The 18280-nt window shown below is 43.0% G+C and overlaps 1 protein-coding gene across 1 annotated transcript in view; it reads right to left on the bottom strand.

The window, feature by feature from the left end:
• LOC143926064 (uncharacterized) overlaps nucleotides 1-18280 on the bottom strand; it is a 96597-nt gene that overhangs the window by 15570 nt on the left and 62747 nt on the right. Inside the window, exon 37 of the mRNA XM_077450223.1 lies at nucleotides 3340-3641. Within this exon, the coding sequence (XP_077306349.1) occupies nucleotides 3340-3641 (302 nt within the window). The remainder of the gene's footprint in view (nucleotides 1-3339; nucleotides 3642-18280) is intronic.

The raw sequence follows: 18280 nt of genomic DNA, 5'->3' as shown, positions 1-18280 counted from the left end.
TGCCACAGAACAGTTAAAAGACCCCACCCTAATAAAGGCACGGGAAAATGTAGTGAAAGTAGATGGCGAGTTAGTGAACCCAGATAAGACTTGCCCTTATCCTTACTTCACTATGGAAAGGGACCTGCTATATTGAGTGGCTCAAAGGGCAGAAGAAACCATTGAGCAACTTGTAGTACCCAAACCTTACAGGAAGTTGGTGTTAGAATTGGCTCATGGACACATTCTGGGAGGTCATCTGGGGACAGAGAAAACCAGAGAGAGGGTATTGCAGAGATTCTATTGGCCTGGGGTCATGAAGGAAATAGAAAAGTATTGTTCCTCCTGCCCTGTGTGTCAGAAGTCGGCACCTATGCCACATTTCCGTAACCCACTGGTACCTCTTCCTATCATTGAGGTCCCCTTTGAGAGGATCGCAATGGATTTGGTAGGTCCGATAATGAAGTCTGCTAGGGGGCATCAGTACATTTTGGTTATATTGGACTATGCCACCCGTTATCCGGAAGCAATTCCTCTCCGAAATACCTCGGCCAAAACCATAGCCAAAGAGCTATCCCTTGTTTTTAGCCGCGTGGGTATTTGTAAGGAACTGCTTACGGACCAAGGTACACCCTTTATGTCCCGGGTTATGAAAGAATTATGCAAGTTGTACAAAGTGAAGCAAATGCGTACATCTGTGTATCACCCCCAAACAGATGGGTTGGTTGAAAGATTCAACAAAACCCTAAAACAAATGTTAAAGAAGGTGGTGGATAGAGATGGAAAGAATTGGGATTGTCTAATACCCTATCTGATGTTTGCCATTAGGGAGGTACCCCAATCCTCTACGGGTTTCTCACCCTTCGAGTTGCTCTATGGGAGACACCCAAGAGGGCTGCTGGATATCACCAAGGAAACTTGGGAAAATGAGAGTTCTCCTCACAGGAGTGTGATTGAGCACGTCGCCCTGATGCAAGATAGAATTGCACAGGTAATGCCAATTGTAAAGGAACATTTAACCCAAGCGCAGTTAGCACAGCAGAGAGTGTACAACCGTGGGGCCAAGACCCGTACTTTTTCCCCGGGGGATAGGGTCTTGGTGCTAGTCCCTACGGTTGAAAGCAAATTTCTGGCCAAATGGCAAGGTCCATATGAAGTAATTGAAAAAATTAGTGAGGTGAACTACAGGGTTAGACAGCCAGGAAGGCGAAAGCCGGAGCAGATCTATCACGTCAATCTGCTGAAAGCCTGGAGGGATAGGGAATCCCTAGTCGCAGAGACTTTGTCACAAGTACAGCCTGATTGCTTAGTTCCTGAGGTTGGAATAGCAGACACCTTATCGAAACCCCAACAACAGGAGGTTAAAGAGTTTGTACTTCGTAACAAAGAGATTTTCTCTGAGCTTCCAGGACAAACATCTGGCGTAGAGCATGACATTATCACCCCGCCAGGAGAAAGGGTAAAACTAAAACCAGAGGCCCGACGGGAGGCAATACGTGGGGAGGTTCAAAGGATGCTGGAATTGGGTGTGATAGAGGAGTCCCAGAGTGACTGGTCCAGTCCTATTGTACTAGTGCCCAAACCTGATGGGAGCTGGCGGTTTTGTAACGATTTTAGACAATTAAATAAAGTTACAAAATTTGACACCTACCCCATGCCACGTATAGATGAGTTGATTGACCGGCTGGGAACAGCCCGATATATGACAACTCTTGATCTCACCAAAGGGTATTGGCAAATTCCCCTGGCCGAGTCGGCCAAGGAGAAAACTGCGTTTGTAACCCCAGATGGGGCATTCCAATATAAGAGAATGCCGTTTGGGTTACAGAATGCACCGGCAACATTCCAGCGGAAAATGGATAAGATTCTGAGGCCCCATCAGAAATATGCTGCAGCTTACCTGGATGATGTGATTATCCATAGCACAGACTGGGTCTCACATTTGCCAAAAGTACAAGCAGTCCTAGACTCTATCCGGGAAGCTGGGTTTACGGCCAATCCAAAGAAGTGTACCATTGGACAGGAGGAGGCCAAATATCTTGGGTACACTATTGGGAGGGGGGTGATAAAACCCCAAGTCAATAAAGTCGAGGCCATACAGAGTTGGCCACGTCCCAACAGCAAGAAACAGGTACGAGCCTTTCTGGGAATCGCTGGCTATTATCGACGATTCATTCCCCATTTTGCTTCTCAGGCTGTGCCCCTCACCAACCTGACAAAAGGGAAAGAGTCGTTTATGGTTAAATGGTCCCCAGAGGCTGAAGAAGCATTTCAGTCCTTAAAAACAGCCTTATGTAGCCAGCCAGTGTTGTACTCACCAGACTTCTCTAAGGACTTCGTGGTACAAACTGATGCATCAGACGTTGGGTTAGGAGCAGTGTTATCCCAGGTCTGGAACGGGGAAGAGCACCCAGTCATTTACCTCAGCAGGAAGTTGAAGTCCCATGAGGTAAATTACTCCATGATTGAGAAGGAATGTTTAGCAGTGAAGTGGGCTCTAGATTCCCTTCGGTACTATCTGCTAGGTAGGCACTTTGACCTGGTGACTGATCACGCTCCTTTAAAGTGGATGGCTCAAAACAAGGAGACCAATAGAAGGGTAAATAGGTGGTTCCTGGCCCTACAGGAATTTAACTTTACAGTTAAGCATCGCCCTGGTGTTAAAATGGGGAATGTGGATGCTTTGTCTCGGATACATGCGTGTCTGGCTGCTTGTGTTACAACCCCAAGGTTGAAACAAGAGGGGGGGGTATGTGGCAGCACGCAGGTAAAATCACCTGGTTGTATCCAGGATGGTAAATATGTGTGTCCTAGATTCAGGCTTTATGCAGACTTTTACAATTAGAGGGGAAGAGTTAATGAGCCCAGCTGAATTAAGTGGGCTCATTAAGGCCTCTACAAAAAACCCCAGCATGCAGAGGGAGATGCTCCATCCTGGAACCAGTTTTGTGTGTATAGACTGGGGAGTCTGAGATCTGTTCTGTGCGGTGAGTTAACGCCTGTGTGGCAAACCCCTACAATAGAGACAGGGACTGGGGCAGCACAAGGCTGCACCCAGTTGTTAGACAGGGAGTCTACGTGTGTAGTTAGAGGTCAAGCTGACCAGGATTTATTTTCTTGTTTTATTTTGTTTGGCTGTTATATGTATCATTGCATGTAGCCTAAATAAACCGGATCCTTTGTTTTTTTGCACCTACACCGCTGTCTGCTGTGCCTGACTTTGTGTTGTGAACCCATCCAGGGGGTCACACACACCTGCTACCGAGCTAACCCCCTCACAGTTTACATAACCAATAATTTGCAATTCGATTCCATATGCATCTAAGTGATGTTACAGATGAAAACTAGGTATACCCTTACCTTTCTTGGAGGCATAACTGCACTACAGCCAGGAGTTGGGGTGCTCGCTAAGCTGACACTTGATGCTGAAGTCTTCGTCTGTGCAGTCTTAGTGCTTGTTGCGGGTGTTTTTGTTGTGCTTCTTGTTATTGAGGTGGTAGTACCGGCAGTGCTAACAGTCACAGTTTTAGCAGTTTTGGTGCTGCTTGACACAGTAGGCACAGTAGAACACGGTTCACTGTATCTCTCTACCTGACAATTCTCATTGCATCTTGCGTAGAAGCACCAGCCTTCATTGTCTGTTGTGTTATATAGAATATTGCCTGAAAACAAATAAGTAATAATTAGAACAACAATTAACTAAAGGTCAGGAAAGCTACAATGCAGCAATACAAACTCTTTTGCTAGGCAATGTAAACAACCAATAAAAGGTATCACCTTGAAGAAAGACTACTAACATATCCCAATTTCCCCATTCACATTACATAAAGGGAAAGGTAAAGGGTTGTTTAATTTAGGGATGCACCGAAATTTCGGCCGCCGAAACATATCGGCCGAAAATGGCCTTTTCGGCATTTTGCCGAAAGAGAATTCTTGCCGATAATGGCGCCGAAAATCGCGCATGCGCAGTAGCGGTGGGAGAAACTTCGGATGACATCACTCGTTCTGTGGGCGGCTTGCACGTTCCTCGCGGATAAGACACCGCACTCGTAAGCACGTTCCCTGCTGAGACGCTGGCACCTTCCCCGCGGACGCTCCTCGTGCTTGTGAGACGCTGCTGGGACCCGAGAGACGCTGCTGGGACCCGAGAGACGCTGCTGGGACCCGAGACGGCTTCATAGAGGGCTGCACATACTGAAGTACAACAGTGGGCACTGTCCCTCCTGGATGGCTGCCATTACTACTATTCGCCGGTGAGCAATGCATTGCCTTTTTGCCTTAAACTGCCAAACAATCCAACTAATTTATTTTACTATACTACTGAAACTGTCATAGCAGTCAAACAACATGTATTACTTACGCCTTTGTGCCTTTTGTGCCATGCAGTATGGTATTAATTAAATGTCTTACAGTACATCGTGATGTAGCAAAAAAAAAAAAATGTAAACTGATTTGAAATGGAATGGCATGATATTTATTATTCTGTAGTACTAGTATACTATAAAATGTATGCCCTTGTTGTCATTGAATTTGTCATTTGGTATAGTATAGCACACTGACATGACATGATTTATCATTTTTTTAAAACATGACAGTACGCAATATAATATATTATATTTAACAACTATATATATATTATATATTTTATTGTACAACAACAAGCACATGAAGTTATAGTATTATATTATACTGCAGAATAGCGCCCAAAAAATTAAATATAGCATGAAATTGCAATTTGCATGCAAGCAATCCATTCCATTTGCAATGAAATTTAATCAGTGCAATTATATTATCTTTTGGTACAAGTCAGGAGATATACTGCAGTGCAGACATATTAACTACCTTGCATGGCAAGAGCTGCAGCGTTTAAAAAAAAAGTGATAGTTTGGTATTTTTTAAAGCTGCCTCCTGGGGTTTAGCTTTAAAATTAATTTCGTCCTTTTTTTTCTTTTCCCCCTCAGATTTCACTCCCACTATAGATCATTCTTTGCTATTATTCTGCGCTACCAGCAAAGGTGGACCATGTCTGCAGTGTGGAAATATTTTAAAGTTTCTGATAAAGACCCCAAATTTGCAATCTGTAGTCTTTGCTCAGCAGAAATTTCAAGAGGGGGTACCATGCCAAGGCATTTTTCAACAACAGGTTTGATACACCATCTGAAAACACGACATCCAGTTCAGCATTCAGATTACAAGAAAACAGTGCCACTTCCAAAAAGTGACTCAGGCTCAACACCATCTGTGGCCGCGGTCTTTGAAAAGGTTAAAAAATTTGCAAGTGACAGTCCCAAAGCTCGTGCCATAACAGATAAAATTATGGAATTTATTGTATTAGACGACCAGCCATTCTCTGTTGTGGAGGACATTGGATTCCGTAGGCTTATGCAACATATTGAGCCGCGTTACTCACTACCAAGCAGACGCTACTTTGCAGATACCTGTCTACCTGAATTGTTTTGCAGTGTTAGAAAACACGTTCAAGAGCTCATGACTACCGACATCATAGCAATCAGTTTTACTACCGACATTTGGAGTTCAGACGTCAGTCCAACGAGCATGCTTAGCCTGACAGCGCAGTGGATAGATGACAAATTTCAATTGCAAAACATCCTACTTAACGCACATGAGTTTGTTGGATCACATACTGCAGCAGCAATAGCTGACACTTTAAAATCCATGCTTGACACTTGGCACATTGAGAAGTCTAAAGTGCATTTGATTGTACGAGATAATGCGCGCAACATGGCAAAGGCAATGGAGGACAGTGAACATAAAAGCATACCGTGTATGGCACACACGCTGCAATTGGCTGTGAATGAAAGATTGCTGAGTCAGCGCACCATATCTGATATTGTATCAAAAGGAAGAAAAATTGTGGGTCACTTTAAGCATTCTCCACTTGCTTATTCCAGATTACAAGCTTTGCAGATACAGTTTGGAATGCCACCGAATTGACTGCAGCAAGATGTAGCCACTTGTTGGAACAGCACCTACTATATGCTGCAAAGTCTTTTTGAACAAAAGCGTGTTTTAGCTGCATACATTGCAGATTACGAGCTGCCGGCAACACTGAGTGCACATCATTGGATGTTAGTTGAAAATAGTTTGTCTCTTCTATCTCCATTTGAACAGTTAACAAAAGAAATAAGCTCAACTAATGCTTCCATTTCTGAAGTTATTCCCTTGATTGCCGCACTGAAGCGTCTGCTAGGAAAAGAGATAGAAACAGACCATGGCTTAAAAACGGCTAAAACCACTCTACTGGAGGCTGTTACCAACCGGTTTCAAGACACCGAGTCCAACCCTCTGTACTGCATTGCAACAGTTCTAGATCCTCGATTTAAAGAGCATTATTTTAATGTTGAGAAAAAGCAGCGTGCACTGGGAAATGATACAGGCACAAATGGAGGTGGTGGAAGCATCCGGTGAAGGAGTTTTGAGGTGTAGCACAGAGGAAAGTGAGAAGAAACGGTTGCATACAAGTGAAGAGGAACACGCTCCCTCCATATCTGATATGTTTGAAGAAATTTTACATGAATGCACCCCGGTCCATAGCAGTGCAACAACAAGTGCAGCTACCCAACAGCTGGACATTTATTTAGCTGAACAGCCTATCGCCAGAAGTGACAATCCCCTTGTGTACTGGCGCATCAACAAACAACCTTTTCCTTTGCTTGCACAGATTGCACGCAGATATTTATCTGCCCCAAGCACCAGTACAGAGAGTGAGAGACTATTCAGTCTAGCATCTCATATTCTTGACGAGAAGAGAAACCGTCTCTCCTGTGAGAAAGCGGAGCAACTTTTGTTCTTAAAGCTAAATCTGCCACTTATACTGAAATAGATTTATAAATCCGTAGCATAGACTAATTCCTTTACCATGTTGTTGAACATAGTAAATGAATTGGCATTGGACTGTGCTATTTGGACAATTGGAACATACAACATAGTATGACTGACTACCAGTATGTTCCAGTTGTCTAGTTGTGCCATACTGCCATTAGTTGTTTGTTCATTGTAGTAGTTCTACAGTTTTTGCACTTCTTCAATTTAAGAGATCTCCAGTTTTAGTACTGTACACAGTCACACACATCATACATAGTTTGTTGCTGTTGGGCCAAACTATATCTCTCTCTCCCTAAGCTTTCAGCCCGCTGCATGTGCAAAACTGTATGTCCTGTATTTGTGGCTGTCCACATATTCCAGTACTATACACTATACCACACTGTGTTCCAGATATGGCCAGAGACTTCCAGAAACAGACTAGTCTACATTGCTTGCTGTGATTGCCCGAGCACCGCTGCTGTAGACCAGACTGTAGACTGTGTTCCAGGATGTCTCTGCTCATACCCGGGGGCCGGAAAACAGTGTGGTCTACTGTATGACTGTGTATGTAACCTGCAGCTACATACATACACTTTTATCGCACATGCAGCCGCTGACACCTTAGGGAGAGAACTTAGGGGGGAAAAAATAAATTACTACAGTTCTCTCAGGTTGGAAAATATTTATTGCATTTAGCATACTTACTTATATATTACTGTGAAACAGAATAACAGCCTTCTGCCATTGTTATTCTTCATAGTTTGTTGTTGGGACAAAACTGTCAGTCATTGATTGTCTCTCCCTAAGCTTTCAGCCCGCTGCATGTGCAAAACTGTATGTCCTGTATCTGTGGCTATCTACATATTCCAGTACTATACACTATACCACACTGTGTTCCAGATATGGGCAGAGACTTCCAGAAACAGACTAGTCTACATTGCTTGCTGTGATTGCCCGAGCACCGCTGCTGTAGACCAGAGTGTAGACTGTGTTCCAGGATGTCTCTGCTCATACCCGGGGGCCGGAAAACAGTGTGGTCTACTGTATGACTGTGTATGTAACCCGCAGCTACATACATACACTTTTATCGCACATGCAGCCGCTGACACCTTAGGGAGAGAACTTAGGGGGGAAAAAATAAATTACTACAGTTCTCTCAGGTTGGAAAATATTTATTGCATTTAGCATACTTATATATTACTGTGAAACAGAATAACAGCCTTCTGCCATTGTTATTCTTTATAGTTTGTTGTTGGGACAAAACTGTCAGTCATTGATTGTCTCTCCCTAAGCTTTCAGCCCGCTGCATGTGCAAAACTGTATGTCCTGTATCTGTGGCTGTCTACATATTCCAGTACTATACACTATACCACACTGTGTTCCAGATATGGGCAGAGACTTCCAGAAACAGACTAGTCTACATTGCTTGCTGTGATTGCCCGAACACCGCTGCTGTAGACCAGACTGTAGACTGTGTTCCAGGATGTCTCTGCTCATACCCGGGGGCCGGAAAACAGTGTGGTCTACTGTATGACTGTGTGTGTAACCCGCAGCTACATACATACACTTTTATCGCACATGCAGCCGCTGACACCTTAGGGAGAGAACTGAATTACTACTAGTTCTTCTGGTTTAAGTTGAAAATTAATAAAGTCTAAGACATTAAGTCTTCTTAGACTTAGTCTTAGTCGTTTTATTTTTATATTATTTTATTTCATTTTTTTTATTTATTTTGTTGTTATGGTTCAATGTGCACTGACTGCAGTCTACACTGTAGGATATGCGGTAGTAATTTATCATTTAATTTTGTATTTTATTTGATTTTATGATTTTATCTTCTGTGTCCACTGTCCAATTTATTTGGGTTGCTTTATTAAAGTACTGTTATTTTCCATTACTGGACTATTCTTTTATTCATAAAATTAATGATTCAGTTGAATATGAATACTATAATGAATACTACTATATAAGGCGATTTTATATATATATATATATATTTTTTTTTTAATATATAAAAAAAGCCATTTTCGGTTTCGGTGCTGTTTCGGTATCGGTTTCGGTTTTCGGCCTAGTGTATTTTTCATTTTCGGTATCGGTTTCGGCACCAAAAAACCCATTCGGTGCATCCCTAGTTTAATTCACAAAAGATAGCTGGGAAGGTTGACAGAATTGTTTAGGTTCAGTACACTGGAAGGATACTCAAATTTTTCTGTACTGCCTGAGAAACAAAGACAAATGCAGCTACCACATATAATGACTTCTAAGTTGCAATTTATGAATTTATAGTTCTTGGGGTTAGATTTGCCTTTAAACCCAACTTAAGGCTGCAAACGAATATATCCCCCCCCCCCCACTTCCCCATATATACATACTGTAGATATTTTTTAAACTTACCTTAACCACCTTCAGACCGGACCATTTTGCTGGTAAATGACCAGAGGTCTTTTTACAATTTGGCACTGCGCTGCTTTAACTGGTAATTGCGCGGTCATGCAATGTTGTACCCAAACAAAATTTGCGTCCTTTTCTTCCCACAAATAGAGCTTTCTTTTGATGGTATTTGATTGCCTCTGCGATTTTTATTTTTTGCGATATAAACGTAAAAAGACCGCAAATTTTGAAAAAAAATTATATTTTCTACTTTTTGTTATTAGAAAAATCCAATAAACTCAATTTTAGTCATACATTTAGGCCAAAATGTATTCAGCCACATGTCTTTGGTAAAAAAAAAGTCAATAATTGTATATTTATTGGTTTGCGCAAAAGTTGTCACATCTACAAACTAAGGTACGTTTTCTGGAATTTACGCAGCTTTTAGTTTACGACTGCCTATCTCATTTCTTGAGGTGCTAAAATGGCAGGGCAGTACAAAACCCCCCCAAATGACCCCATTTTGGAAAGTAGACACCCTAAGGAAATTGATAAGTGGCATGTTGAGCCCATTGAATATTTTATTTTTTTGCCTCAAGCGATTGAATAATGACAAAAAAAATTTTTTTTTTTTTTTTTACACAAAGTTGTCACTAAATGATATATTGCTCACACATGCTATGGGCATATGTGAAATGACACCCCAAAATAAATTCTGCTGCTTCTCCTGAGTACGGGGATACCACATATGTGGGACTTTTTGGGAGCCTAGCCGCGTACGGGGCCCCGAAAACCAAGCACCGCCTTCAGGCTTTCTAAGGGCGTAAATTTTTGATTTCACTTCTCACTACCTATTACAGTTTTGAAGGCCATAAAATGCCAAGATGGCACAAAACCCCCACAAATAACCCCATTTTAGAAAGTAGTCACCCCAAGCTATTTGCTGAGAGGCATTTTGAGTCCATGGAATGTTTTATATTTTGCCACAAGTTGCGGGAAAATTACAAACTTTAATTTTTTTTTATTTTTTTTTCACAAAGTTGTCACTAAATGATATATTGCTCACACATGCTATGGGCATATGTGAAATGACACCCCAAAATAAATTCTGCTGCTTCTCCTGAGTACGGGGATACCACATATGTGGGACTTTTTGGGAGCCTAGCCGCGTACGGGGCCCCCGAAAACCAAGAACCGCCTTCAGGTTTTCTAAGGGCGTAAATATTTGACTTCACTCCTCACTACCTATTACAGTTTTGAAGGCCATAAAATGCCAAGATGGCACAAAACCCCCACAAATGACCCCATTTTAGAAAGTAGACACCCCAAGCTATTTGCTGAGAGGCATGTTGAGTCCATGGAATATTTTATATTTTGCCACAAGTTGCGGGAAAATTACAAACTTTTTTTTTTTTTTTTCACAAAGTTGTCACTAAATGATATATTGCTCACGCATGCCATGGGCATATGTGAAATGACACCCCAAAATAAATTCTGCTGCTTCTCCTGAGTACGGGGATACCACATATGTGGGACTTTTTGGGAGCCTAGCCGCGTACGGGGCCCCGAAAACCAAGCACCGCCTTCAGGCTTTCTAAGGGCGTTACAGTTTTGAAGGCCATAAAATGCCAAGATGGCGGGGAGGGGAGTGGCTTGAAGATGGCGGAGTAGGAGACACACGCTCGTACATGCTCCTTCCCTCCACCTGGTCCCTCAGCAATGCTACGGATACAGCACAGCGCGCCTAGTCCTCCTCACTCTCTCTAAACAAGGCGGTACAGAGAGCGTACGATGCTACGGATCCCCCCTCTTCAAACAGCGTGTTATAGCAAGGGACACAGAGCAAGTATAGCAAGCTCCACAAAGTAGGCGCTTACCCGGTGATGAGGAAGAAGGAGAAGGGGGGACAAAAGCCGAAGGAACAGCCGGAGATAGAACGCTTCTTCCCCCATACGAGAGCGGCGGTATCCAGGAAACAATCAGCGGGACCACGTGACTCAATGGGAGGTGGAGACAAGCCGAGAGAGGGTGCTTCGGCGTCCTCCGGAAGAGAAACGAACGAGTTGCAGGAACGAAGAAGATCTACGCCCCAGCTACAGACGGGTAAGACGAAGGGACTACAGAGAGAGGAGGTGAGGGAGGAAAATGAGAGCCCCCAGGAATACCAGGGAGATGCACAGCTACCTATGGGAAATCCAGAACTGAGAGCACTGTTTCAAGCGCTTCCCACACGTGCAGATATGGAAACAATGGTGTCTAGGTTTGAGGATACACTCAGACGGGAGATGAAGTTGGTTCAAACCGAAGTGCAGCATTTATCAGACAGGCTACTAAGGGAGGAAGATCAGAGGGTATCCCTGGAGAAGCGCGTACACCAGCTGGAGCAGGTACAGACTTTAAATGTTCTATGTGTCTCTAATATGCAGTTGCAAATAGAGGAATTGGAAGATCGCAGTCGCCGTCAGAATCTGAGATTCAGGGGGATCCCTGAGACAGTAGGTCGGGACGCACTACAGCTTACGGTACAAGCTATCTGTCAACAATTGCAAGCTCTCGCTCTCCCCCAGGATTGGGAGTTGGAGAGGGTACACAGAGCCCTAGGACCCCCGTCAACAAATATAAATAGACCGAGAGATGTTATATGCAAGTTCTTGCGTTGCTCCCAGAAAGAGTTAATAAGTCGCAAAGCATGGGAGGCAGGTGATATAGAGCATGATGGAGCGAAGGTGAAGGTATTGCCCGACTTATCTCGGGCTACCCTGCAGCGGAGGGCAATGATGCGCCCACTTTTGGACAGAATTAAACATATTGGAGGGGCATATAAGTGGGGATACCCTATAGCGTTGACTGTAAGAAAAGATGCAATGACTTTTAGTCTGCGACACCCGGCAGAACTCCCGGATCTGTTCTCCTTCTTAGGAACAGAAGCCTTAGAAGTTCCGAACTGGCTCCAATCAATAACAGGACCCCTGAAAAAACAAAGACCTTTCGAAGGGGGGATGGACTTAAACCCCCAGAGAAGAGGAGAAACTAGATAGCAATTTTCAGCGGAACAATTGGGTGGGGGGGGGTGGGGTGAGACGCTGTCTAGGTCCAACTTTTTTGGTTTCTTTTTGAAAAATATTTTCCCCTGATTGGCCCCCCCTCTCTTTTCAGAGGAACTGATTGGAGGTTCCCCGCCCCCTTTTCCTTTTTTTTTTTTTTTGGGGTTCCCCCAGTGTCTCCCCTGTCCCTTGAAGGAAAATTGGTTGAGGGTCCCCTCCTTTTTTGTCCCCCCCTTTTTTTTTTTTTTTTTTTTTTTTTTTTTTTCAGGAGGGGAGGGAGGGGAGGGGGGTTGGATGTGAATGGGAAGATAGTGATTGGGAAATTTTCCCCTTTTTTTTTCTTTTGCTGTTGTTTTGTAGTCGCACATTAGGTTTCTTTCTGGTTGGATGGGGTAAAGAAAAGGATTGGTTTTTTTTTTTTTTTTTTTTTTCTTAATTATTGTCTTTTTTTTGGTGTATAGAGAAGAAAGAGAAGTTAGGCGGAAACACCCAAAGGGGGGCTCTCTGCCTACTCCTCTCTAACGGAGTTAATAGGAGGGGGGGGGGAAATATTCAGTATAAATATATAAAATATAAAATAGGAAATATAATTTCACTTAGTTACTTTTTTTTTTTTTTTTCTTCTCACAGTCTTTGTATGAGTACACACAAGAACACATTTGGGTAGTACTAGGAGCAATGATGGGAAGATGGGCACTAATGAGTAAAGAGGATACGCAAAACTGTGAAGTGCTATATATTTTTTGATTTAGGGGGGGTGTAAATGTATAAAATTTATAAAGGGGGGAAGGGTAAGGGAAGAGGGGGGGAAGATGAGAAAAAGGGGGAAAGGAAATATAATATGGATATGTATGAATTATATAAATATGTATATATGATAATTTGTATAAGATATGAATGAGGTTAACCCCTTCAGAAAACTCCTCCATTAAATTCCAACCTATCGCAGAAGGATCTAAAAAACTCCCCTTTTTTTTCTCTCTCTTTTCTTCTCTTTTTTTTTTGGTGCTCCCAGGGGCTTGGGTATTTAGTTATTATACTGTTGGTTATATGGTCTATGAGAAAAGAAAAATGAAACACAAGAAAAGATAAGGTAACAACACAAATAGGACAGGAGGAAGGGGGAAGGGTAAGTAAGTAGGGGTAACAGGGGTTAGAGGGGGGGGGAGTAGGGGAAAGGGGGGAGGAAGGGACAGGAAAAAAAAAAAAAAAAAAGGGGTAAAGAGAAAGGGGAAATAATTTGGGCACCTATTAAAGTGGGAGGATAGCGGTGTGTAAGAGAAATAGTAGGAGGAGGGGTTAAGAGGAGGGGGGGAGTAGTAAAGTAGAAGATTGTGAGGGGGGGGAGGAGGTACGGGGTATAGGCACTTTAATCCACACTGTCACTGTGAGGGTGAATTGGGGAGGTTAGGTAGGTGTGGTGGGTATATAGGATGGGGAAGACCCTGTGGAGTAACTAAATAGAAGGAATAGGAGTTAGAGGTAATAAGAGGAGTAAAGTTAATGAAAGAGAAGTAATAAGAAAGAAGTAAAACTCTAGGGGGATAGAGAGGGGGAGAGGGAAGAGAGGGGAAGGTTGGAAGGGGGGTTTGGGGGGGGGGGCGGTGGAGAGAGAGGAAAGGGAGGTCAGGAAACGAGAAGAGGGAAGAGGAAGGATGGGAAGAGGAGGAGGGGAAGAGGAGAGGAGGAGGGAAGGAGAAGGAAAAAGGGGGAAAGGGACCAGAGGAATAGAAGAGAGAGGAGGAGGAAGGATAGGGATGAGAGAATAGGGGATTACGATAGCAAAGGACGGGAATTCCTTCTAATATGGAAATAAAAAGTGCTGTGTAGCTGAAGAAAGTTAAGGGGCTGAGAAAAGAGGGGGACGGGAGGGAGGGTATAGGAGCAGAGCACTCTGGCCGATTCAAGTCAACCCCCTAAATAGGTCTGCACCCACGCGAACCGTATAATTGGAGGTTCAGAACGGGGGTGCCTCCCCTAGGGGCTGATAGGAAAGGAGGGGGGTTAGATTCAGATTAGAAAAGATTGGGTTTGGGGTTTTTTTTTTTTTTTTTTTTTTTTTTTCTTCTGCCCACTACTGTCTTCTTATATCCCTTGGAAAGATGGAGGAGATAAGGGTAACTTCCATAAATGCAAAAGGATTAAATGTACCGGAGAAACGAAAGATACTCCTTAATGAACTAAAACGATCCAATTCGGACGTGGCGTTCATACAAGAAACACACTTCAAAAGGAGTGATCTTCCGTATCTCCAGAACAGATTTTCCCATGTGTATACCATGTACATAATCAAGTATCGAAGTCGAAGGGAGTGTCCATCTTAATTTCGAACCGAATACCCTGGGCTCTCCTGGATATGCGGAAAGATGTAGATGGACGCTTCCTTTTTATAAAGGGACAAATAGGGGGGGTAAAAGTAACGTTAGCTACTATATATGCGCCAAATGTACATCAGGATAATTTTTTAAATAAAACCCTGACTAAATTAATGGAATTTGCAGAAGGAAAAGTGATCTTAGGAGGAGATTTGAATATACCATTAAACCCTAGGGAAGACACATCAACGGGAGTCTCATCAGTCCCTAAGGGGGTCAGGGGGAAGATAATGCGGAAGTTGCAAGAGATGCATCTAGTGGATGTATGGAGGTTGCTACACGAAGGAGAGAGAGATTATACATTTTTTTCAAATCCACATCAACTCTACTCCCGCATCGATCTCTTCCTGATACCCCATTATTTGCTGCCAGCAGTACAGAAAGTAGAGATAGGAAATATAACGTGGTCTGATCACGCACCAGTGACACTACAGATATCCATGTCATGCCCGGCCCTATCCAAAGGGCGCCAATGGCGGCTAAACGAAAGTTTGTTGCAGATTCCCGAAATACGGGAAGATGTAGGGAAAGAAATGGAAATGTACTTCCAGATAAATGACGCCCAGGGGAGTGATCCGGGCATGATATGGGAGGCACACAAGGCGGTAATGAGAGGAGTGCTGATTAAACATGGCTCTCGATTAAAGAAAATAAGAGAAGAACAGATGGTAAAATTAGCAGATGAAATTCAGAAGTTGGAGACTCTCCACAAGAATATACAAATTACATCTATAGGAAATGAGTTGGCATATCTGAGGAGACAGTTGACAGATCTCCTCCGATGTAAAGCGAAGGCGGCAATACAGTTTGGCAGGAAAATTACGTATGAACTAGGGGATAAGTGTAGCAAAGCATTAGCAGGGAAACTTAAAGAAAAGGGGAAGATGGTTTATGTCCCTCATATTAAAGGGGAAAATGGACGTCTGATCTCCCGACCCAGCGAGATAGCTGAAAGATTTGGAGAATACTACTCTGGGCTTTACAATTTGTCACTACCCCGAGTACCCCAGGCTAGAATGGAGGAGTATCTATCAGCAGCAGGCCTATGTAGGCTTTCTTCCATGGAACGTAGTAGACTGGAAGCCCCTATAACGACAGAGGAGTTGAATGCAGTAATGAAAACAGTTAAACAAGGGAAAGCACCGGGGCCCGATGGATTTTCAATCCAGTACTACAGGAGTTTCCTCCCAATCTTAGGTTCGCATATGCTAAAGGCCTTTAATGCAATTGGCCAAGCTGCGGCCCTCCCACAGGATGCACTAAGAGCTCATATCTCGGTAATCCCAAAGGAAGGGAAGGACCCTGCGGACTGTGGGAGTTACCGACCTATCTCATTGTTAAACTGCGATCTGAAGCTTTTCACCAAACTGTTGTCCTCCCGCCTCCAACCATTATTAAATCAACTGGTACATCGAGACCAAGTAGGGTTTATCCCTACTAGGGAGGCGAGAGACAACACTGTTAAGGTACTCAACCTGGTCCACTATGCCAATCAAACTAGAACGCCCTCTATTTTTTTAAGTACAGATGCTGAAAAAGCATTCGATAGGGTGAACTGGAGGTTTATGTTCGAAGTATTGAGGCATATGGGACTAGGTGAGCATATGATAAGGTGGATATCTGGAATGTACTCCTCTCCGCAGGCCGTGGTCAAAGTCAATGGGGTACTCTCAGAACCGATTAAAATCTCAAATGGGACACGACAGGGGTGCCCACTTTCCCCTATGTTGTTCGCTCTCTCGATAGAACCGTTATTGAATAAAATTAGGCTAAACGCAGATATTAAAGGTCTACAAGTTGGAGATAGGAGCTATAAAATCTCTGCTTATGCAGATGATCTGCTGTTCTCCCTGGTTAGTCCACATATCTCACTGCCAAATTTAATGAAGGAAATAGATGAGTATGGTGCTTTGGCAAATTTTAAAATCAATTATTCAAAGTCAGAGGCAATGGGGGTAGCCCTCCCCTGGGAAAAACAACAAATGTTACAACCCAACTTTAAATTTAAATGGGTAGGGACAGCCCTGAAATACCTGGGCACACAGATCCCAGTTAAAATAGAAGAGACATTTAAGTTGAATTTCCCCCCGCTTCTCAAGGCAGTTAAAATATTGTTAGAGAAATGGCAACAGGGACGTCATTCATGGTTTGGCCGCTGCAACTCCATTAAAATGAGTATTCTGCCAAAATTTTTATACCTACTACAGGCCCTACCAATAGAAATTCCATCTGCTTTTTTTTGTAAAATAGATACGATGTTTACGAAATTTATTTGGGCAGGTAAACGACCGAGGATCAGTAGAAGTCGGATGACTATGCTAAAAAGAGATGGAGGCTTAGCAGTACCAGATTTACTTAAATACTATAAGGCAGTGCATATTGGGAGGATTATCGACTGGTGCCGACACACAGAATTTAAGATCTGGATAGAATTAGAACAAGAAATGTGTATAGTACCTCTCCGAAGAGCGATTTGGTGCTATACATATCTACCAGATTCTATGAAAAAGCATCCGCTTATAGGCCCAACATTACAAACAGGATTTAGAATTAGTCAGAACCCTAAATTTTCGTCAGCGCATTCCCCATTAGTTCCGGTGCTAGGTAACCCCAGCTTTAAACCAGGAATGGAGAGGAGAGACTTTAAGAACCTGTGGGAAAAGGGGTATATGCAGGTATCACATTTTTTACAATCTAATGTCTGGCCAACAGTGACTACTTTGACTCAACAAGGGGGCCAATTTGAAGTGAAGATGTGGCATGCAATGCAGCTCCGGCACTTTTTTGAGTCATTAGGACCAGCAATAAACTATAAACAAGATCTAACTAGATTTGAAATTTACTGTGAAGAGAAGGAACCTCTGTCTCGTACGATATCAAAGATATATACATTGCTTATAGCCCCCCCAGATAATTATGAGATGCCATGCTTTGTAAAGTGGGTAAGGGACTTGGATAGGACATTCTCATTAGATCAACGTCAAAGGATGATATACCTCTCGTTAAACACATCAATCTGTACTGGAATTCAGGAATTGAATTACAAACTGTTGACGAGGTGGTATTATACCCCATCGAAGCTCCAGAGGTTTTTCCCTGGAGCATCAGATCAATGTTGGAGGTGCAACGGGGGACGGGGGACTTTACTACATATTTTCTGGACATGTCCCAGGATCAAACAATATTGGAAAGACGTGCAAAAAATTATGCAAAAATTTACAGAATATCCAATAACGGAGGATCCGGCTTTTTTCTTGTTGCACCTCTCACATATCCCAATAAGAAAATATAAGGGCTCGGTATTGTGTCACATGGTTAATGAGGCTAAGGGTTGCATTGCTCGTTCCTGGAAAGACTCTAAACCACCAACAATAACAATGTGGTTAAATAATGTGAGGAAGGTGGGGGCTGTGGAAGATTTAATATACTCGGCCCAAGACAGAAGCGAGCAATATGCCAGGATATGGGCGGGATGGAATGTTTTCCTCTCTTCTGAAGAGGGAAAGAAACTGCTGGGGAATAGGGAAAGATAAGGAGATCAACATGTAGTGGGAATAGGTAAATTATATGGGCTGGAAGCAGAAGGGGTGTTTTTTTTTTTTTTTTTTCTTCTTTTTTTTTTTTTTTTTTTTTTTTTTCTTTTTTTTCGGAGGGTGGGAGGGAGGGGGGGGGAAGGGGAAAAAAAAA

This window comes from Lithobates pipiens, unplaced genomic scaffold, assembly GCF_037356315.1.
Source record: "Lithobates pipiens isolate NorthernLeopardFrog02 unplaced genomic scaffold, aLitPip1_a1.2 Scaffold_10, whole genome shotgun sequence".
Classification (NCBI taxonomy): Eukaryota; Metazoa; Chordata; class Amphibia; order Anura; family Ranidae; genus Lithobates; species Lithobates pipiens.
The sequence above is the reverse complement of the archived record's forward strand: the minus strand, read 5'-3'. Positions and strand labels throughout refer to the sequence as shown.